This window comes from Babylonia areolata, chromosome 16, assembly GCF_041734735.1.
Source record: "Babylonia areolata isolate BAREFJ2019XMU chromosome 16, ASM4173473v1, whole genome shotgun sequence".
NCBI lineage: Eukaryota > Metazoa > Mollusca > Gastropoda > Neogastropoda > Buccinidae > Babylonia > Babylonia areolata.
In genome coordinates, this window is record NC_134891.1 from 15,446,815 (window position 1) to 15,470,357 (window position 23,543).

At 48.2% G+C, this 23,543-nt stretch overlaps 1 protein-coding gene across 1 annotated transcript in view; it reads right to left on the minus strand.

Moving 5' to 3' along the window:
- LOC143291193 (DNA mismatch repair protein Msh6-like) overlaps positions 1–23,543 on the minus strand; it is a 241,374-nt gene that overhangs the window by 131,328 nt on the left and 86,503 nt on the right. Inside the window, exons 16-18 of the mRNA XM_076600922.1 lie at positions 17,558–17,627; positions 14,152–14,278; positions 2,761–2,869 (exon numbers count right to left, since the gene is read on the minus strand). Coding sequence (XP_076457037.1) covers positions 2,761–2,869; positions 14,152–14,278; positions 17,558–17,627 — 306 coding nt within the window. The remainder of the gene's footprint in view (positions 1–2,760; positions 2,870–14,151; positions 14,279–17,557; positions 17,628–23,543) is intronic.

Here is a 23,543-nt window from a genome sequence, read left to right on the forward strand (position 1 = left end):
CTGATATGTGAAGGAGCATACATTCAGGCGTGAATGAGGCAGTTTTGTCTGCGAGGGCAGTCGTCCTCTGAAAGCAAGGTAGGGATGGATTTATGAAAATGAACACTTATATGTGCAAAGGGATCATAAACTTCCATCCACTCAAGTGATGATGTCAGGTAATATGCCAATGACAAGAGACTGAGTCACAAGAAATAAGCGGCTGTATAAGCATACATGTAGTGTGCACAGATATACCCAAGTAAATGGGTAAGTGTGCATAATCAGTAATGGAAAGGAATCTGTGTATGCACCCATATATTATAAGAGAGGTACATGCACATATGAATAAAGTGCCAGTATGCAGACGCAGAGAGTTCTGGGCATTGTGAACAGAATGACGCAAATGCAAGTGTGCCTATATTGCTATGTAGGGAATCTCAATGAATAGATGTCAATGAACAGAGATAGAAATATAATTGTACATGTTAATACGAAAGTCGTATGAACCTATCCCGTAAGCGCACACACATGTGTATACCGAGGGATAAGTATACATCTATAAGTGTAAATAGAAATGTGTATAAATGTAGTAAGATATCTCATATATATATATATATATTTTTTGTTGTTGTTGTTGTTGTTGTTGTTGATTTTGATGATAAATCAAAAAGAATAGAAGGGGAAATATTTTGATTTATTTCCTGTTATTGTGTATAACAAGAAGAGAATGGCAATAGGGTTGGTTGCCTGCAGAGGACTGTGTGCAAGTGTGGGGGGATGAAGAACCTAAAAGTTCAGTGGCCAAAACTGAAAAGCCTGAGAAACAGCAAGAAAGGTGCAGTTGCTGTGCAAAGTTGTGTTAAGTCCATGAATGGGCATCAGGACCCAATGAGAAACCGAAGAAACATCGTTAGTGGACAGCACGGGGGGCAGGAGTGACGTGCCGTGTCAGCGGAAGTTAACTACAGCGTCAACCGCCTAGGTTACAAATGCGGAGTTGCCTCCCTTGGCGCCGATAGTCGGCGAAAAGGATGGCGTCTTTTGAGCACATATTCCCTGGTGTGACATTTCCTCGCTGTAGAGGGAGGAGTGTCATGCTGTGTGTGAGAGTCCGTGGTTCGATGCCACTGTAACTGACACAGGTGAATACGGCCGCAAGGGGAATAATTATAATGTCCCTTAGTGCCGTGGGCATCCCTACCCGAATCGGTTGCCATCGGACGTGAGATGGTCGGGACATGTGGCATGACGGCGCCATAATCCAGTGTTATGAGCGTCGTGGACGAGGGGGTGACAAGTCCATCGGCTTGCCATGGGATGTGCATCCCCCTGTAGGTGAATGGCGGTCCAATCTCGCGAATAGTTCCTGCAAGAGGACTGCCGTTCAGCTGTTGTGTGTTGACGAATAAAGGGATAGACAAGATCGGCCCGAGCACTGCCGAGTGGCAGGATCGAGTTATCAAGAGGCACTCCGATGTGGAATTGCCGATATAAGTGTGGGTAACAGTGGAGTTATGCAGTGGGGCAGAAGAAACCAGCACTGCCGAAGTTCAATGGGCCGTGCACGCATCTGCTCTGTGGGCAAGGGGCGGAGCAGGCGCAAGGTGTGGCACCAGTGCATAATTGCTGCAGCAAGTTAACAATGGGTTGCTGGTTGTTTGGCTGAGCAGCTTGCTGAGACGCCATTAGTGGATGGGAAACAGCAGCAACCAGCGGTGTGGCAGATGGGGTCATCACCGCAAAGCTTGAAGGGATGAAGGGACCGTGCACACACCCGCACTGAAGGCGAGGGGCCGTGCCGGTAAAGGGAAGTAACTGCGGCGGTCACCGGCAAGGGTGCCGAAGAAGGAGTTGTCTCCCTTGGATTGGACGCTTGGGACAAGGGGAGGGTGCACGCGCATGGGCGAGCATGTCCCCTAGTGGTCCACCTTCCTCCCTACATATGGGGAGGGCATCCCTAAGCGCCTCAGTCGCCATAAGATCAGAGACGGAAGAGGCATGCCGCGTGGGGGGTGCGTGAGCCAATGTCACGGCCGCATCGCACATAGGGCCGTCTTGCGTGCGGATCCAAAGCCAGTGTATGGTTTTACTTTCCCAAAGGGGTTATGGCACATTCCACTGTTGAGTCTGTGGGCATGGGAAAAGTGATAGAGGAGATCGACTCGGGCGTCCTGCCGACTGCATCAATGGCACCACTGACCTGAGTATGGGGTAATGTACCCATAGAAGTCACCGGAGAAGGTGCAGGAGGTGGTGGAGGTCTGGAGTCGACCAGAGGGAGCGAAGGAAGTGGAGGAGGCGGCAGGTTGGCGTTGTTGAGAGCGCCAGAAATAGAGGGCCCAGAGTGTCCGCAAATCGATTGCAATCGCACCTTAATTTTAGCCCAATCTCCCAATCAAACCATATAATTATGTGACCTGGTTGAAGACAAAATTTGACAAAAAATGAGAACGCCAGAGAATCGACAGACAGAAAATATGAAAAAAACTTAGCCATATGAAGAGCACAGGAACAGGAGTCATAATGGCTGCCGGAAAAAGAGGACGCCAGTTAGGGGGGCAAAGGGGAGGTTACCTACTTCCGGCCCCAGCCCCCTTGTCCAGTCCCCTTAGTTGGGCACTGACTACCCAAACAAACCCCACAACAGCAAACCAGAACCTTTGTAAATGCCAGAATCTTCAACTTGATGAAGGCGGGCAGATACGAAAGAAGAACGTGGGAGTTGCAGACCACGAACAAAGTAGTAGTTTGTCAGCAAAACAAAGAAGGTGGTTTTACCAAACGGGGTGGAACAGGTGTCCAGCTGTTCTAGCAGAGTGCCCTCAGTGCTGCCAGTCGAGGCGTTTTCCGTCACCTCCAGGTTGAATAGCGTAACACCATCCAGGACCTGACGAAAAGAGAGAGAGAGAGAGAGAGAGAGAGAGAAACAGGGAGAGAAAGGGAGGGTGAGATATAGAGATACAGAAAGAGTGAGAGAGAGATTCAAGATTCAAGATGGTGAGAGAGAGATTCAAGATTCAAGATGGTTTATTCAGTTAAGGCCATAGTCCTATATAAACAGGGAGCAACAACAAAGTTTTGTTTTGCACATGTCACATTAATCGTTAATGCAAACAGAGCAACATATTCCATAACCAGCTCCAATAAAACTAGGATATAAGAGAGAAAGAGAGAGAGAGAGAGAGAGAGAGAGAGAGAGAGAGAGTGAATGAGAGAGAGAGAAAGAAAGAGAGAGAAAGAGAGACAGAGAAGGGTTTTTGTACTGTATCATACAGGTGATGTCAGAGGTATCTTCAAACTACAGTTGTCAGTACTCAGTCTCAACACAAAAATATTACATGTGACTTAAAATCTTTTTTTAAAAAGCCACGATAAACATGTAAGACATGTGAATACATATAAGCAATGTATACATCCACTTTAGAATATTGCAGTTAAGAAAACAAATCCATTTTTCATGACACAAACCGTAACATCGCATTCATCCTTCTGTTCACTCACCTCCCGCACTGCCAGACCCCAAGCCTGACCATGTTTAAACATTATTTCAGAAAGTAAACCAAATACAACATGCATGCACCAAACACACACACACACACATACACACACACACTCTCAAACTCACACACACACTGTCCAACAGACACAAAAGGCAACTGGTGTAGTTTTATGCACTGGATGTTCCTAGGTTCCTGGTTCATACTGAAACTAATTAAAAGTCAAGGTAAAAAAAAAAGGTTTAAGGTCCCACAGCATTTTGGTGATTTCCTATCCACTCTGTCGAGGGCTCAGCATGGGAAGCAGAGGCCAAATTCTCTCTCTCTCTGTCGCTTTAATCTTCATCAAATGAAGGCAGTGAGGAAAATTACAGTGCCTTTCCCCAAGGACACAACACCATGTTGAAATGGGGCCTTGAAACCCGATTATTTGGTGAGCATTGTATCACAAGTCCAACGCATAATGAAACCTGATTATTTGGTGAGCATTGTATCACAAGTCCAACGCATAATGAAACCCGATTATTTGGTGAGCATTGTATCACAAGTCCAACGCATAATGAGACCTGATTATTTGGTGAGCATTGTATCACAAGTCCAATGCATAACTGATTCTGCCAAAAATCCCCCCAACCTACCCCAAGTCTGGTGAAGTAACTAAGTTTAACAATACAAACATAAAAGGCAAACAACTCAACAAGAGAAGAAAAATAAAGTGAAATGGTTCACATTAGATCCAAACAAAAAAGTCTCAACTTTCAAATCTGTGTTTTTATTTTACGAGATAATCATAATTAGATTTACCAAATGATAGGAAATTTTCTATCTAAAATTATGTTTAAATAACATACTTACCGTGACCCAACTAGTGCAGACTCTGGCAGGGGTCTGACATTCCTGTCCTGTGCAAACTACTATCCGCCTATGTGGAGAAAACGAAAGCAACTACGGCCGATAACCTCCCGGAAGTAGGTAACCTCCCCTTGGCCCCGCTAGCTAGCGCCCTCTTTTGACGGCAATATGCCATCACCAGCGCAGCGAGCAGGGAGAACAGGAAGCGGGGAGGACGGGAGGGTCTTAAATTTGGGTCACGGTAAGTATGTTATTTAAACGTAATTTTAGATAGAAAATTTCCTTTTAATTACACATACTTAACCATGACCCAACTAGTGCAGAATAGCGCGACAAGGTGGAGGGCTCGCCTGTTCTACTGTCTGTGTGCTGCGATGGCCTGTTGTGCAACTACCACAGAAGCGATGCCTCTTGAGCCATCATCCCGCAAGCGTGCGACGTCTCTCAGGTAGAAGTCGATGAAGGTAGCAGGGTTTTTCCAGAAGGTAGCATCCATGATGTCTTGCAGCCATGCTGAGTGCACTAAGGCAAGAGAAGAGGATCATGCTCTGACTTCATGTGCTCTGGCTGAGGAGGCATCAAGTCTCGATCCTTCTGTTCTATCACCAGTGCGCTGCGATGGCCTGTTGTGTGACCACTGCAGAGGCAACGCCTCTTGAGCCATCATCCCTAAAGCGACAGATGTCCCTCAAGTAGAATTCGATGAAGGTAGAGTGTACTGTGTCACCTAAGGATATTTGTGCGGGCAAAGAAGACTGAGGTCTGCAGCTGTATTGTGGGAGAGGTCTGTGGACCACAGCTGTGCTGATAAATGTAGCGCAAAGAAAATCGGGTCTGTGTGTTGAATCCACACTTTACTGAGAGCCCTTCGAATCAAAGGAAGGGAAGGAAACACATACCCTATAGGGTTGTCTGACTTGAGTGTGGTTGAGCGTCAATGCAAGGAGGTGCATATGTGGTTTGATCTGATGATTCCACATCAGTTATGGGCTGATAGTGGAAGTGGTATATGTGTTTAGAGGAAACTGTGGCACGAGACAGAGGTAGGCCACCATGTTGGGCTTGCCTTAGGCGTGACAGCCAGATCTGTAGAGCTCCTCCATGAGAGCTGACAGGCGATAGGCGCGCCCCCCCCACCCCCCCACTTTTCTGTCGTTGCCAAAAAAGACAGCACTGGCATGTTGCCTATGCATAGAAGGGCAGACATTTGGCAACAAGAGACTTGAGGTCCCTGGTGTCTCTGGGACAGGGTTGTGTAATTGCCCAGGTAGGTACCATCACGAAGGGGCATGCGGAAGGCTTGGTGGCTTCTCTACCTGAGTGTGGCATGTTGGAGCAACCTGCAGAAAGTTGTCGGCAGTCAATGGCTGGGATGGATCAGGCTGTGGGAGTGCACTTCATGTGCCCACAGGTCACTGAGTCGCATTCTGTGGTGGAATTCCTAATGGAAGAGGGTTTCCATGGGGAAAATTTTTGCTGAAGGTTCTTTAGTGAGAAAGGGGACCGGATCCATGACAGGCCTCTGGCTGTGTGTGGTGCGCACTAAGTCTGGGATGGAGGAAAGTGGCTGTAGATGTCTTCTTCTTCTTCTTCTGTGTTCACTCGTATGCACATGAGTGGGCTTTTACGTGTATGACCGTTTTTACCCCGCCATGTAGGCAGCCATACTCCGTTTTCGGGGGTGTGAATGCTGGGTATGTTCTTGTTTCCATAACCCACCGAACCCTGACATGGATTACAGGATCTTTAACGTGCGTATTTGATCTTCTGCTTGCATATACACACGAAGAGGGTTCAGGCACTAGCAGGTCTGCACATATGTTGACCTGGGAGATCGCAAAAATCTCCACCCTTTACCCACCAGGCGCCATCACCATGATTCGAACCCAGGACCCTCAGATTGACAGTCCAACGCTTTAACCACTCGGCTATTGCGCCCGTCGCTGTAGATGTGCTGTACTGGCCATTTACATCAAATCACTGATCTGACATGCGTTTTCAGTATGGCCAACAGTAAAGTGAGAGCTGTATTATCAGCTGTTTCTGAATTGCAAAGTGAAATCATTAGCAGCTTAGTCTTTCATGAAGGACTATGTCTCTCAGACTAGAAGTCAAAGTGCACTGGGACTTAGTGCTGTAGCCTTGAGGGCTAACTAGCCTTTGGGATCCGTCCCAATGGTGAGTCCAAAGGCCCTCTTGATCGAGGGACTGGGGATGCAACTTGGGAAAAACACTCTCTACTATAAATTGTATAATCAGATTCCAGCCCGAATAGTCAGGACAGCAGCTGCCTGCTCTGCTCTGCTGATCTGATGGTCATTGTCACACACAACTGATTATCATATACTGGTCCTAAGAGGACACCAGTCAGCATGGGTAAATCAGGAAACAGCTGCTGTGTGCTTGAGGGATGAAGGTGTTCACCATGCAGGTTCTGCTGAAATGTAAGGAAGCCGGAAGGATGTGATGGGGTCTTGTGGTGCAACCATGTGTCTGAAAGACATGGTGCTTGCTTCCGAAGTGACAACAAAGTCATCCTCTGACAGGCCCTTGACTGAAGGCTGGGGCTCCATGATGGGGTGAAATGAAATGAAATTATGGTGCTTAGAGCCTCGCCGACCACTAAGGCCATCTCAAGGCTATCGCCGCGTCAATAACTACTACAAGGATAAAAAAACAACCAATTAAAACGAGTCACCACTTCAAACTTTCCACTCCAAAGTTAAAAAAAACCTCCATAGTTTAAAACCTTCAAATCTGGTTAAAAATGTTCACTTCTTTTAAGAAGTCCATCAGCGCCCACGGAGGGACATCATGAAACAAAGTCTTCAAAGAAACCGCCGTGTAATGTCTGCGTCTAACGTCATGCAGATCCCAACAGTCAAGGAGCACGTGTTTCACGGTGAGAGGCTCGTCACAGGGAATGCATCGAGGGGCCTCCTCCCCCTTCAACAAGTAAGAATGAGTAAAAAAAAGTGTGCCCCGCACGCAGTCTGCACAGCACAGACTCCTCCTTTCTGTTCTTCACCCCCGAAGGGAGGGTCTCTTTTAGGTCCGGACGGATCTGGAAGAGCTTGTTGTCCGTCTGGGTGTTCCACTCCTCTTGCCAAAGATCCTTAACGTAAGTAAATGAAATGAAATTATGGTGCTTAGAGCCTCGCCGACCACTAAGGCCATCTCAAGGCTATCGCCGCGTCAATTACTACTACAAGGCTAAAAAAAACAACCAATTAAAACGAGTCACCACTTCAAACTTTCCACTCCAAAGTTTAAAAAAAAACTTCCATAGTTTAAAACCTTCAAATCTGGTTAAAAAGGTTCACTTCTTTTAAGAAGTCCATCAGCGCCCACGGAGGGACATCACGAAACAAAGTCTTCAAAGAAACCGCCGTGTAATGTCTGCGTCTAACGTCATGCAGATCCCAACAGTCAAGGAGCACGTGTTTCACGGTGAGAGGCTCGTCACAGGGAACGCATCGAGGGGCCTCCTCCCCCTTCAACAAGTAAGAATGAGTAAAAAAAGTGTGCCCCGTACGCAGTCTGCACAGCACAGATTCCTCCTTTCTGTTCTTCACCCCCGAAGGGAGGGTCTCCCCCAGGTCCGGACGGATCTGGAAGAGCTTGTTGTCTATCTGGGTGTTCCATTTCTCTTGCCAAAGATCTTTAACGTAAGAATTGACCTTCCGCTTCATGTCTGTATAGGGTACCAAGGATCTGGACAATTCTTTCTTTACAGCGTTCCTGGCCAGCAGGTCCGCCCTTTCGTTACCACGAATGCCAACATGTCCGGGAACCCAGGCCAACACAACCTCGTATCCTTTCTTCGTTGCGAGAGTAAAAGTTTCATAAAATTCCAGCAGTTTGGGATGAGTGATATTCCTGCAGGCGATCGCCTCCAGGGCTGATAAGGAGTCGGAAAAGATCATGAATCTCTTCTGTTTGGAAGAGAGAACCATTTTTAACCCCAGGACCAGTGCAGTCAGTTCCGCGGTGTATACCGAGCTGTCAGACAGGATGTGTTCTGTTGAGGGCCGGTCAGGAAAGGCGGGACAGAACGCAGATGCGGCGACTCCGTCCTCTGACTTGGAACCGTCAGTGAAGATGCCTTGAAAGGTGGGGAATTTGTGGCACAGTTCCGAAAAGTAGGTTCTGTAGGCCAGAGAACTGGTGGTGTCCTTACGGTACGAGGCCAGATCAAAACGGACCTCAGGTGTTGTAAAGGTCCACGGGGGGCTGTCAGGGAACTTAGAGAAATCTGAGATGCCACCGACATCCAGATCGGCATTTTCCAAGTGCGGCTGAATGCGGAGTCCGAGAGGAGGTATGCAGTTTGGGTTGTCTGTAAATTTCTTATCGAAAGGGTTGTTGAATACAGCATCGTAAGCAGGGTTTGTAGGTTCCGAAAACAATTTCAAATAATAGTTCAGGGTCAGCTTCAGTCTGCGGTTGGAAAGAGGCGGTTCCCCCGCCTCTGCATACAGGCTGTGCACAGGGGTGGTGCGGAAAGCACCCAAGCTGAGACGGAGCCCTTGGTGGTGTACAGGGTCCAACAGTTTCAGGTAGGACGGTCTGGCCGAGCCGTATACAACACTTCCATAATCCAGTTTGGACCGGACCAGGGCTCTGTAGAGGTGCAAGAGAGTCCTCTTATCAGCACCCCAGTTCGTGTGTGCCACAACTCGGATGATGTTCAGGGCTTTTAGGCAAGATATTTTCAGCTGTTTAATGTGGCTGAGAAAATTCAGCTTCTGATCGAAGACGACCCCTAGAAATCTGGCTTCCTTGACCGCCGGGATGGTGGATGTTCCCAGACGGATTTCAGGGTCCTGATAGAATTGGCGAAAATTATGAAAGTGGATGCATTCAGTTTTGGAGGACGAAAATGTGAAGCCATTCTCCTCTGCCCAACACTGGATTTTGTTGACGCAGAGCTGAAGCCGTCGCTGGATGCTGGCGTACGTGCTGCCGGTTGCATATAAAGCAAAATCATCCACGAACAGCGAGCTGTCCGATCCTTTCTGAACGGATTGAACGATGTCATTAATTTTGATGCTGAACAGAGCAGGCGACAGGATGCTCCCCTGCGGGACACCCAGCTCCTGCTCGTGAATGTCGGACAGGGTGGTGCCGACTCTCACCTGGAATTGTCTGTCTTGTAAAAAATTGTGGATAAACTGAGGCAGGTGTCCTCGGAAGCCGAGCTTGTGCAAGTCGGAAAGAATACCAAATTTCCACGTGGTATCGTAAGCTTTCTCCAGGTCAAAAAATATGGCCACCACATGTTGTTTGTTGACGAAAGCATTTCTTATCGTGGTTTCCAGACGAACCAGATGGTCAACGGTAGAGCGATGCTTGCGGAAACCGCACTGTTCCTTCGCCAGAAGGCCGTCGGTCTCTAGTTTCCACATCAGTCTACCGTTGACCATCTTCTCCATCAGTTTGCAGACGCAGCTGGTCAGTGCAATTGGGCGGTAGTTGGAGGGGTTCGAGGGGTCTTTTCCCGGTTTCGGCAGCGGGATTATGAGGGCTTTCCGCCAGGAGGGTGGAAAGAAGCCTGTGACCCAGATGTGGTTATAAACTTTAAGCAGGGTGTCCAGACAGGTTTGGGGAAGGTGCTTTAGGAGTTTATAATGGACTTCGTCCATTCCTGGACAGGAATCCGTACAGGTCTGAAGGGCAGATTTAAGTTCGTTCATTGTGAAAGGAAGGTTGTAATTCTCTGTGTTGTCGGAAAAGAAGTTACATGGTGTTTTTTCTGACAGGTTTTTGGTTTTAAGAAAGCGAGCAGATTTGTTAGCAGATCTCGAGTTCTGTTCTATTGTGGAGGCAAGCAAATTGGCAACTGCTTTCTTCTCTGTGACCAGAGCGTCTGAAAGTTTAAGATGATGAAAGGTTGGGCATACGTTTTTGCCCTTAATTCTTTTTAAAACCCTCCACACTTTCTTCTTGGGTGTGTTGGAGGTTAAGGAAGAGCAAAAATCTCTCCATGACTTCCTCTGGCTCTTTTTAAAAACATACCTGGCTTTCGCCCTCAGCTGTTGATGGGTTCGAACGCTATCGGTCTCCGGTCTCCGAAAGACGCGTCGCTGCGCTCTCTTCGAGACTTACGGGCCTCCCGACATTCCGCGTTGAACCAGGGCATTCTAGGGACCTGAGGCTTGGAGGCAGACGATGGGACTGCTGCTTTGGCGCAATCTAAAACGATCCGAGTCAGAGTGTCAGCAGGGTCCTTGCTTTTCAATACTGTTTCTTCCTGCAGCTCCGCTCTTATCTTCTTGGTAAAAAAAACTCCAGTCTGCTTTGTCATAGTTCAGGCGGTCAGGCAGAGAGTCACCTTCTCCATCTGTGGGGCGGAGGACGACAGGAAAGTGGTCACTCCCATGCAGATCGTCGTGCACTTTCCACTCGTAGTCCAGGACCAACGATGGATCGCAGACCGACAGATCTAAACACGAGAGCTTTCCAGAGGGCAGATGAAGGTAAGTGGGAGACTTGTCGTTAAGACAGCACAAGTCCATGTCGGAAAGAAGGTTTTCCAAGAGAAGACCTCGGGCTGATGTCATCTCACTTCCCCAGAGCGGGGAGTGTCCATTGAAGTCGCCCAACAGTAAAAGCGGACGTGGGAGCTGGTCGACCAGGTTCATGAGGTCCTGCCTCAGAACACGGACGGAAGGAGGAAGGTAGAGAGAGCAGACAGTGATGGTTTTCTCAAGTGTGACTCTCACTACCACCGCCTGTAAAGGGGTGCTTAAAAGAACTGTACTGTATAAAAGGGACTTGCGAATAAAAAAAGCGACACCTGCCGTCAATCCCTCTTGCTTCGGTTGAGCGGGTTTAAAAACGGAGTTAAAACCAGAGAGAGATAAAACCTTGCCATCTCTTTGCAGAGTCTCCTGCAGCGCCAGCACTGAAGGTTTCAAAGCAAGACAAAGCAGCTGGAGTTCCTGAAAATTGGCGTAGAAACCCCGGATGTTCCAGTGGATCACTGCCAATAAAAAGGTTAAAAAAAAAAAAGCAGCAGCCTATTCCATCGCTACCCCCTGCTCCTCTGCTTGCGGTGGCTCAAGGTTGGCCAGGATGGAGTATTTATTTTTACAAATTACTTTTTCGGATTCCGACCGAGTCGGAATATCCACGACCTCGGCCCCTCCCGATCCCGCCGAGGCCGCAACCCTCCCCTCCTTGAGTTTTGGAGGTACGGGGGGTTTCCGGCCACTTCCGCCAGCCCGAGGGCCAGGCAGACGAGAGGCGGGGCGAGGGGTGCTGGGGGGTGGGGTGGGGCGGGAGGCGGACAACGTGCCTCCGCCCGAGGTTTTCCGCTCCCGCCCAGCAGCCCCTGAGGACTGCCGCACAGGATGGGAAGGGGGTGGACACGGCACCTCCACCCAAGGCCAACGGTTCCGACGAGGTGGGTAAGTCGTCCGTCTGCGTCCCTGTGGACGTCGTCTGGACCGCGACGTCCACCGTCCTGGGTCTGACGACAGAGGCGTACGACGCCTTAGGCGACGCGGCCTCCACCTGTTTCTTTGCCTCAAAGAAGGATAACTTCTTTTCTGTCTTGACCTTCTGGATTTGTTTTTCTTTTTTCCAGGCGGGGCAGTCTTTCGATGAGGACGGGTGGCCACCTCCGCAGTTCGCACACCGGGCTGCACTGACGCAATCGCCCTGGTGCGCCGCCTTCGAACAGGTGCCACACGCCTCTTCCTCCTTACATCGGTCTCTCACGTGTCCGAATTTCTGGCATTTAAAACATCTCCGATGGGACGGGCACATACAGGCTTACACTAACTATTAGGTATCCGACCCAAATGTCCTTGGGGACATCCGGGCAGCAGAAGGTGAGGAAGAAAGTGTTGGTCGGGACTCTGTCCGACCCCTTCCTCACCGTCACCCTGTACACGTCGGTCACTCCCTGAGAGGACAGCTCGCTCTTGATTTCAGCCTCAGACACACCTTTCAACTCCGGGCATCTGATGACCCCCTTTGAGCAGTTGAGACCTTTGTGAGGGGAAACCTTCACCGCCCTATCCACGAAAGTGGTCGCCTTGAGAAGGAGCTCCTCAGCCTCTTGATGGATTTCAGCGATCCTGCCAGACACTGAAAGCCCTTCTGGATAGCGAAGGGGCTGAGAGCGGACAAGGGCTTGTCATCATCAGCGCCCTCCATCACAAGCCACGATGGCCAAAATCCAAAGGTCTCAACGACCTCCGAATCAGAGTCTGAGTCGTCCGTTCCCTGCCGCCGTCTTTTTCCAGAGTTAGGGGTGTGTGATTTTTTGGAAGTCATGTTGAAAAAAATGTAAATTCATCCCTCCCTTACCCACCCACCATGGGGTCCAACTTAGGGGCCAGGGTCAAGGGAACACCAGCTTGACCCATTCCAGGTTTCGGGAGGGATATACGACCAACAGTCTAGCTCCAACGTGTTCCCCCCCGATCATGCCCAGCTCCCGGGGACAGAGAACCGAGCACTATGGGGGTTATCTTCGCTAGCCACTAAACTGCCAGTCTTGACCTAGCCCCATGAAGGGGTAGCCGATTGACACACACGGGCCAATGTGTGCCGCCTGTCGTAGGAGAGGTCCGAGCCAAAGGGATGTGTTGAGAGCAGCGTGCTCTCTCAATCCCCAGGATCTCATTCCCCTCCATCACAGGTCGCGCCGCACGGCAAACACGGCGGGCCTGAAGAAGGCCGCAGGGAAAAAAAGAATGTGGAAAAGAAGGCTTGATGGGGAGCTGAGGACAGAAAAGAGGCGGTAAAAAGAAGAATAGAGAATAGGTCGCCACGAGGCATGCCACATGGGGGGTCGCGTGATCCGATGTCACAGCTGCCACCACGGCCGCATCGCACATAGGGCCCAGACTAATGTGTGGATCCAAAACAAGTTGGTTTTTTTGTATTTTTTTTGTGTGTGTTGTTTCCCCAAAGGGATTGTGGCACATTCCATTGGTGCAACTGTGGGTATGGGTAAAGAAATAGAGGAGGTCGACTCATACACTACCGACTGGCAGGGCCGAGAAAACGCGGATCGTGTCGAGTGCGTTCGTGGGTCGATAAAAATGACATTAAAGGCAACACTGACCTGAGTGTGTGGCAACAAACCTCCAGAAGTCACCAGAGGAGGTGTAGGAGGTAGTGGAGGTTTGGAGTCGACCAGAGGGAGCGGAGGAAGTGGAGGAGGCGGCGGGTTGGCGTTCCTGAGAGGGCCAAGAGTAGAGGGCCCAGAGTGTCAGCGAATCAATTGCGATCGCGCCTTAATTTTAGCACGAGTGCCCAATCGAGCTACATAATTATGTGACCTGGTTGAAGACATAATTTGACAAAAAATGAGAACGTCAGAGAATCAACAGACAGACAGAAAATACAAAAAAAACTTAGCCGTATGAAGAGCACAGGAACAGGAGTCATGATGGCTGCCGGAAAAAGAGGGCGCTAGCTAGTGGGACCAAGGGGAGGTTACCTACTTCCGGGAGGTTATTGGCCGTAGTTGCTTTTGTTTTCTCCACATAGGCGGATAGTAGTTTGCACAGGACAGGAATGTCAGACCCCTGCCAGAGTCTACACTAGTTGGGTCACGGTTAAGTATGTGTAATTAAACAAAGGTTTCTCCACTGCAATGGGAATTCATTTACAGCTTAGTCTTTTGTGAAGGACTATGACTTTCACACTAGGAGACAAGACTGTACTAACTCTTAGTGCTGCAGCCTAGGGTGTCTAGTTGGCCTTTGATAACCATCCTAACGCCAGCTGTCCCAAAGGCCTCTTGGTCAAGAGATGGGATGGTCAAAGTTGGACACCATTGACTACCATACACACATACCATATTCCTCTGATGAGCACTGAAGGTAGTGGTGTCCCTTTTTTCTGGGGCTCTGTCAAAGGGCAGATACTGCTCAAATTTCATCATGGACAAAACTTCATGGTCCATCAGGCTGTACTGTAAATACCTGTAAACACACACATGTAAATACCTGTAAACACACCAGTACTGTCAATGTATGTAAACACACTCATGTTGCAAATACTTCTAAACACACCAGTACTGTCAACATATGTAAACCCACCCATCTTGCAAACACTTCTAAACACACCAGTACTGTCAACATGTAAACACACCCATGTTGTAAATACCTGTAAACACACCAGTCCTATCAACATAATTATGTAAACACATCCACGTTGCAAATACCTGTAAACGTACCAGTACTGTAAATGGCAGAAAAACACCAGTAATGACCACATATGTAAACATAGCGGTGTTTAACTACCTGTGAAGATACCTGTCAGTAAATGCAGACACTACCTGTACTGTAAATACCTTTAGACACACCAATACTGTAGACACTCATTACCACACCAGTACCGTATGATTATATTATACATGTAATTGCCTCAAATCACTATCTGGGTTTTTACAAATTTCAAACATACTGAATGACCTGCTGCAACTTTTCCACACAGACGACAACTCACCATTAAGGCATTATTATCTCATGAAAGCAAATTATCTATTAGTTTTATCCCCCAAAACAGAGTATGGCTGCCAACATGGCAGGGTAAAAACGGTCATACAAGAAAAAGCCCATTCATGTACATACGACTGAACGTGAGAGTTGCAGCCCAAGAACAAAGAAGATCTATTAGTTTACAGATTATAAAATAAATGCATTTAGAGCTAAATATAGCAAAAATGTTACACGCTACTGTGGAGGACAATTTTCAAAAACAAATAAAAAACTGCAGGCAGGACAAAAACACACAAAAAAAATGGGTGGCACACTCAGTGTAGCAACGCGCTCTCCCTGAGGAGAGCAGCCCGAATTTCACACACAGAAATCTGTTGTGACAAAAAAGAGTAATACGATATATTTATTTTCAATTTCATGCTTAACTAGCCTTTTATACCAAGCTTTCCTGAAAAATCATTTACAGATGTTGCTGATAATTTCTGGTAGTAGCTAAAAATTTCACACTCCAGCTGTGACGTTTGGTTTCAAGTTTGCAGTTTACATTGTATTAGGTACTCGCTCCTTCGTACATGGATCTTGTTTTCCCCATCTAAACTCACATCATGTAGATAGATATCAACCCCTTCACTGCTAGTACGTTTTGCTATCGCCTATGCTGAGAAAATTTTCAGAAAAACAAGAAAAACACGTCAATGATTTTAGTTTGCTTATATTCAAAAAAGTACTGAAGATAAGTGCATAAAAGTATATAGCAAATGAAAGGAAAATGAACCAAGATTTTGTTTTTAATACTCACATATTCAAATAATGAGTCAATCTGACAGAAAAATTCCATAAAATGCAATAATAAAAAAAATTGGGACTGTCATTCCATCATGTAGGTGCTACAATATCAACCAGGTTATCAACCAGTCTTTCTTGTGACTGTTGTGATCAACCACACACACTGTCAAGGCTGAGCAACAGTGTCCAGGAGCATAAGACTCCAACACAGTCCACTCAAAGAATGAAAAGGGTGTACTCACCCAGGATCTATCGCCAGTAAAAACGCTGTGTGGTACTTGCGGAAACAGTCTTCAAGACAAAGTGCTGGTTTGCTGGGGCAGTCTGGGCAGTAGAACCTCATATCTTTTCTTTGTCCTTTCTTCCAGCAGACTCTGCACCTCCTTTGTGGCCAGGCCTTCTGTGGGGTATGTGGGATGACATCAATGAAGTGTCGTCCACACAAGACAAACAGCGTGGTCATATTTAGCACTGTCTTGGTCTTGGTCACCAAAAATCATGGCACTAATTACATCCTTCTGGAAGTCCAGGAGTGTACTGCTGTTGCCTGCTTTTTGTAGAGGATGTGTGCATTCAGCAATTTGTAGAAAATGCACACACAGCTATTTGTACCACTTCAGGGTTTTCCTTGTGGCATCGTAGGGCTGCAGCTGTTGGTCATGGTGGTCCATGGCACCCATGTTTTTGTTGTACTCCAGAATTGCTGCAGGCTTGTTTACTGCCCTTTGGTCTTGCTGCTGCTGGTCTTCAGCTGTAGGTTTGTGGCAAGTTGTCAACTCCAGATGGTCCAGGATGAACATCATGATCATCATCATGCTGCATACCTGAAACATTGCATAAAAGACGAAGTTTGTTGGGTTTTTGGAGTTTTAAAAAATTTATTTTACATAGAAAAAGATCATGAAATGGTACCATTTTATTTCTGATTGTTTTCAGAAGCTGAAATACAAACTCACACACACCTACCCCTCACCCCCCACTCCAAACCACACACACACACACTAAAACTGGTTCATGGTATGCCACACCCCCTTCATTCTCTCTTTCTCATACAAAACAAAATGACAACACACACACTTTTATAAGTGTTGCATTTACAAAGTGATTTTGTCATACAATTCTGTATATTTTTCTCTGATTTCAGTTTTATAAACATCTCCCCCCCCTCCCCCACTCTCTCACACACACACAAAACAACAACACTGAACAACAACAACAACAACAAACCAATACACACTCGGAAACAAATACAAAGAAAGCTCTTGGTGAGCGACACACGCTGTTGTCAACAATGAGCCAGCCAGCAAGCCACGCCTCCTTGGACTGTGATGGTCACACACAGTACCCACGTGACTCTCTCTCACTCTCACACACTGATCAGTGACTGATGAAGCTACTTACCACAGCTAACACATTCAAAACACACACAAACAGGAAGCAAATAATAAACTGACAAACCTCGTAAACACCCACCTGCACCTTGAATCAGCTGAGCCTTGTCTGTCTTCAGTTTTGTCAAGCAACTCCACCTCCCACCCCCCTCCATGTCAAAATCAGCGTCCTCGGCATCAACTTCACGCAGTTCTATCTCATTCAGTCCACAATCTTCATCTCTACTGTTTGCATCGTGAAAGATTTCTTTCAATACTAGTGCAAGTGTTGGGGTTTGTCTGCGTTCAGCCATGGCTTTGCAAACACAACTTGAGCTTCGTACAAACTTGCAAAACTTTCGCCAGAAATATGACAATGAGATGAATAATTTTAGCTTATGGAACTCAGGAGATAAAGAGCTCTCAGGGGAGCTAATTTAATGGTTAACAGACTGTATTTTCTGTAATGTGGGACTCGAAACATAGAACGTTGTGACATGACGTACGGCACACGTCAATACAGCACTGGTGAGCGACATTTCATGATGTACGCCGTACATCAACAGCGCAGTCAAGAGGTTAAACTGAAGAATACAACACTCACCATACTACAGCTCCAAGGGACCTCACTGCCAGGTCATAGCCATCAGCCGCTGTCAGTCCCAAAGAATCACCTGAAAAACAAGCAGTGGCACCATGAAAGAGGTCGGCATTCTAGGAATGCTGACAGCCACACATAATGCTGTGACGTTATATTGTATGTCTTCCACACACACTCACTATCAGACATCAACAATACACACACAGACAAACACACACACAGACACACACACACACACACACACTGTCAGACATCAACAAGTCACACAAACACACACATTCCAGACCTGCCTAAGCCCCCAAATACCTCTCAGTAGCAGAACCCCAGTTTTCAGTAGTTTTACGGTAGTTTTCAGTAGTGTGGGCATGGCGGCATTTCCACTTTAATACACTCTTCGTGTCATCTTCCTTGTATTAACCAAGACATGATTTAGGGCTAATTGTCAAACACAAGTGAAACTTTCAGTAATCATATACAGAGATACCAATCTCCAAATACAAAAAAAGAGCATGCGACAAAATAACCATCATTTATTTTATTCATGACACAGCTTTCCCTTCCTCTCTCTCTTAGTTTTTATCTGTTTGCAGAGATAAGATTCCAAAATTGTGAAATTTACTGAAACAGGCAAGGCGATCTTGGGGATTGCATTAGGAGAGCAAAGCTTGTAGTGTGTTCAATCTATAAACAGAGAGAGAGAGAGAGAATATCTGAGCGCATGCACTCGTGTGTGTGTGTGTGTGTATTTGAGAGAGAGAGAGAGAGAGTGTGTGTGTGTATGCGTGTGTGTGTGTTTTCAATTCAGCTGTGTGTATGTGTGTGTGTGTGTGTGTGTGTTTGAGAGAGAGAGTGTGTGTATGTGTGTATGCATGTGTGTGCGTTTGTTTTCAATTCAGCTCTGTGTGTGTGTGTGTGTGTGTGTGTGTGTGTGTGTGTGTGTGTTTAATGCAATCCTGTGTATGTGGTGAAAGAGGGGCGAGGATGGGGAGAAAGTGTGTGTGTATGCCTCAGAGAAACACAGAGACAGATACAGAGAGTTTATATGCTATGTGTTTTGTTTTCGGTGCAACTGTGTGTGTATGTGTGTGTGTGTGTGTGTGTGTGTGTTTGAGAGAGAGAGAGAGAGAGAGAGAGAGAGAGAGAGAGAGAGAGAGAATGTGTGTGTGTGTGTGTGCAAGACGCGCATGTGAGTATGAGACATAATGCGTGTGTAAGTGCATGTGTAAATGCATGTGTACTCTTTTCAATACAACTCTGTGTGAGTGAGTGTGCGTGTGCGTGCGTGCACGCGCATGTACGCGTGTGTGTACATGTGTGAGAGAGTGTACATGTGTGTGTATTTATGTGTCTGCACATGTGTTTTCAATTCAACTCCAGGAAGACAATGACCAGAGTGAAATGTACATGGCCATCCATTTAGAGGCAGAGGTTGCAAGAGCATTTGAAGAAAACAATATTTCATGCATGTAATGGGGAAATGAATATCTAGATCTAGATATCACTGCAGCCAGGTCAGTGCACCAGTTGATTAAGTCTGACTTAACACTATTTGCAACAAAATTTTTGTTCTGTTGCACTATGGTGCTACAAAGTAATTGTTGCTAAATGTGACTTGACAGGGATGGAGATCCACCACACAGTTGTGTGGTAAATGTAGGTCTGTGTGTGTGTGTGTGTGTGTGTGTGTGTGTGTGTGTGTGTGTGTGTGTGTGTGTGCTGCGTAGGCATATTTGTGTGTGTGTGTGTGTGTGTGTGTGTGTGTGTGTGTGTGTGTATGTGCACACAGTCTATGTAGTGTATATGAGCATGGTATATTGTTATTTGCACATCTCCCAGTGTATGTTTGTCTGTGTGTTGATCTATGTATGCGTGGTGTGTGTGTGTGTGTGTGTGTGTGTGTGTGTGTGTGTATACGTGTGCGCATGTGTGTGTATGCGCGTTTATGTGTGTGTGTCCTCCCGAAAACTGGAGGGGGTCAGGCTGGTGTTCTCCTGACCCACTCCCGGGAGGGTCACTACCTTGTCGTGGTCGGGAGGCTTAGTGGCCAGTGATCGAGTGAGCTATGTCGGCGGGGGCATCAGTGCTTCTTGGGGTTTGGTGCTCTGGTCCCAGGTCTTAATTGACAGCCTACATAGCCATCGTAGCTGTCAGGGCTGAATAAGTGGTGGTTTTGTACTGATGCCCCTGATAGGGCTTCCCATGCCGAACAGGTCGTGAGTGAGGCCCAAACTAAACGTGACCCACTGTCCCTTTCGCTATTCTTTGTTCTTCTTTTTACCGCCACTTTTCTGTCCTCAGCTCCCCATCAAGCCTTCTTTTCCACATTCTTTTTTTCTCTGCGGCCTTCTTTAGGCCCGCCGTGTTTGCCGTGCGGCGCGACCTGTGATGGAGGGGAATGAGATCCTGGGGATTGAGAGAGCACGCTGCTCTCAACACATCCCTTTGGCTCGGACCTCTCCTAAGACAGGCGGCACACATTGGCCCGTGTGTGTCAATCGGCTACCCCTTCGTGGGGCTGGGTCAAGACTGGCAGTTTAGTGGCTAACGAAGGTAACCCCTGTAGTGCTCGGCTCTCTGTCCCCGGGAGCTGGGCATGATCGGGGGGGAGCACGTTGGAGCTGGGCTGCTGGTTGTATATCCCTCCCGAAACCTGGAAGGGGTCAAGCTGGTGTTCCCTTGACCCTGGCCCCCAAGTTGGACCCCATGGTGGGTGGGTAAGGGAGGGATGAATTCACATTTTTCTTTCAACATGAATCCTAAACAAATACACCCCCCCAAACTCGGAAAAAGACGACGACAGGGAACGGACGACTCAGACTCTGAGTCGGAGGTCGTCGAGACCTCTGGTTTTTGGCCATCGTGGCTAGTGATGGAGGGCGCTGATGACGACAAGCCCTTGTCGGCTCTCAGCCCCTTCGCTGTCCAGAAGGGCTTTCAGTGTCTGGCAGGATCGCTCAGATCCATCAAGAGGCTGAGGAGCGGAGCGTTTTTAGTACAGACAGAATCCAAAAGACAGACACAGCTCCTTCTCAAGGCGACCACTTTCGTGGATAGGGCAGTGAAGATTTCCCCTCACAAAGGTCTCAACTGCTCAAAGGGAGTCATCAGATGCCCGGAGTTGAAAGGTGTGTCTGAGGCCGAGATCAAGAGCGAACTGTCCTCTCAGGGAGTGACCGATGTGTACAGGGTGACGGTGAGGAAGGGGTCGGACAGAGTCCCGACCAACACTTTCTTCCTCACCTTCTGCTGCCCGGATGTCCCCAAGGACATTCGGGTCGGATACCTGCTAGTTAATGTCAGCCTGTACATACCGTCCCCTCTGAGATGCTTTAAGTGTCAGAAATTCGGACACGTGAGAGACAGATGTAAGGAGGAAGAGGCGTGTGGCACCTGTTCGAAGGCGGCGCACCAGGGCGATTGCGTCAGTGCAGCTCTGTGTGCGAACTGCGGAGGTGGCCACCCGTCCTCATCGAAGGACTGCCCCGCCTGGAAGAAAGAAAAACAAATTCAGAAAGTCAAGACAGAACAGAAAATTTCCTTCTTTGAGGCAAGGAAACAGGTGGAGGCCGCGTCGCCTAGGACGTCGTATGCCTCTGTCGTCAGATCCGGGACGGTGGACGTCGCAGTCCAGACGACGTCCACAGGAACGCAGACGGACGACTTAACCGCCTTGTCGGAACCGTTGGCCTTGGGTGGAGGCGCTGTGTCCACCCCTTCCCATCCTGCGCGGCAGTCCTCAGGGGCTGCTGGGCGGGAGAGAAAAGCCTTGGGCGGAGGCACGTTGTCCGCCTCCCGCCCCACCCCACCCCCCCTCGCCCCGCCTCTCGTCTGCCTGGCCCTCGGGCTGGCGGAAGTGGCCGGAAGCCCCCCGCACCTCCAAAACTCAAGGAGGGGAGGGCTGCGGCCACGGCGGGATCGGGAGGGGCCGAGGTGGTGGATATTCCGACCCGGTCGGAACCCGAAAAATTTATGTCAAAGAACAAATATTCCATCCTGGCGGACCTTGAGCCACCGCAAGTGGAGGAGCAGGGGGTAGCGATGGAATAGGCTGCTGCTTTATTTTTTTTATAAAAAAACCTTTTTAATGGCAGTGATCCACTGGAATATCCGGGGATTCTATGCCAACTTCCAGGAACTCCAGCTGCTTTGTCGTGCTTTGAAACCTTCAGTGCTGGCACTGCAGGAGACTCTGCAAACAGATGGCAAGGTTTTATCTCTCTCTGGTTTTAACTCCGTTTTTAAACCCGCTCAACCGAAGCAAGAGGGGTTGACGGGAGGTGTCGCTCTTTTTATTCGAAAGTCCCTTTTATACAGTACAGTTCTTTTAAGCACCCCTTTACAGGCGGTGGCAGTCAGAGTCACGCTCGAGAAAACCATCACTGTCTGCTCTCTCTACCTTCCCCCTTCCGTCCGTGTTCTGAGGCAGGACCTCATGAACCTGGTCGACCAGCTCCCACGTCCGTTTTTACTGTTGGGCGACTTCAACGGACACTCCCCGCTCTGGGGAAGTGAGATGACATCAGCCCGAGGTCTTCTCTTAGAAAACCTTCTCTCTGACATGGACTTGTGCTGTCTTAACGACAAGTCTCCCACTTACCTGCATCTGTCCTCTGGAAAGCTCTCTTGTTTAGATCTGTCGGTCTGCGATCCATCGTTGGTCCTGGACTACGAGTGGAAAGTGCACGACGATCTGCACGGGAGTGACCACTTTCCTGTCGTCCTCCGCCCCACAGATGGAGAAGGTGACTCTCTGCCTGACCGCCTGTACTACGACAAAGCAGACTGGAGTTTTTTTACCACCAAGATAAGAGCGGAGCTGCAGGAAGAAACAGTATTGAAAAGCAAGGACCCTGCTGACGCTCTGACTCGGATCGTTTTAGATTGCGCCAAAGCAGCAGTCCCATCGTCTACCTCCAAGCCTCAGGTCCCTAGAACGCCCTGGTTCAACGCGGAATGTCGGGAGGCCCGCAAGTCTCGGAAGAGAGCGCAGCGATGCGTCTTTCGGAGACCGGAGTCCGATAGCGTTCGAACCCATCAACAGCTGAGGGCGAAAGCCAGGTATGTTTTTAAAAAGAGCCAGAGGAAGTCTTGGAGAGATTTCTGCTCTTCCTTAACCTCCAACACACCCAAGAAGAAAGTGTGGAGGGTTTTAAAAAGAATTAAGGGCAAAAACGCATGCCCGACCTTCCACCATCTTAAACTTTCAGACACTCTGGTCACAGAGAAGAAAGCAGTTGCCAATTTGCTTGCCTCCACAATAGAACAGAACTCGAGATCTGCTAACAAATCTGCTCGCTTTCTTAAAACCAAAAACCTGTCAGAAAAAACACCATGTAACTTCTTTTCCGACAACACAGAGAATTACAACCTTCCTTTCACAATGAACGAACTTAAATCTGCCCTTCAGACCTGTACGGATTCCTGTCCAGGAATGGACGAAGTCCATTATAAACTCCTAAAGCACCTTCCCCAAACCTGTCTGGACACCCTGCTTAAAGTTTATAACCACATCTGGGTCACAGGTTTCTTTCCACCCTCCTGGCGGAAAGCCCTCATAATCCCGCTGCCGAAACCGGGAAAAGACCCCTCGAACCCCTCCAACTACCGCCCAATTGCACTGACCAGCTGCGTCTGCAAACTGATGGAGAAGATGGTCAACGGTAGACTGATGTGGAAACTAGAGACCGACGGCCTTCTGGCGAAGGAACAATGCGGTTTCCGCAAGCATCGCTCTACCGTTGACCATCTGGTTCGTCTGGAAACCACGATAAGAAATGCTTTCGTCAACAAACAACATGTGGTGGCCATATTTTTTGACCTGGAGAAAGCTTACGATACCACGTGGAAATTTGGTATTCTTTCCGACTTGCACAAGCTCGGCTTCCGAGGACACCTGCCTCAGTTTATCCACAATTTTTTACAAGACAGACAATTCCAGGTGAGAGTCGGCACCACCCTGTCCGACATTCACGAGCAGGAGCTGGGTGTC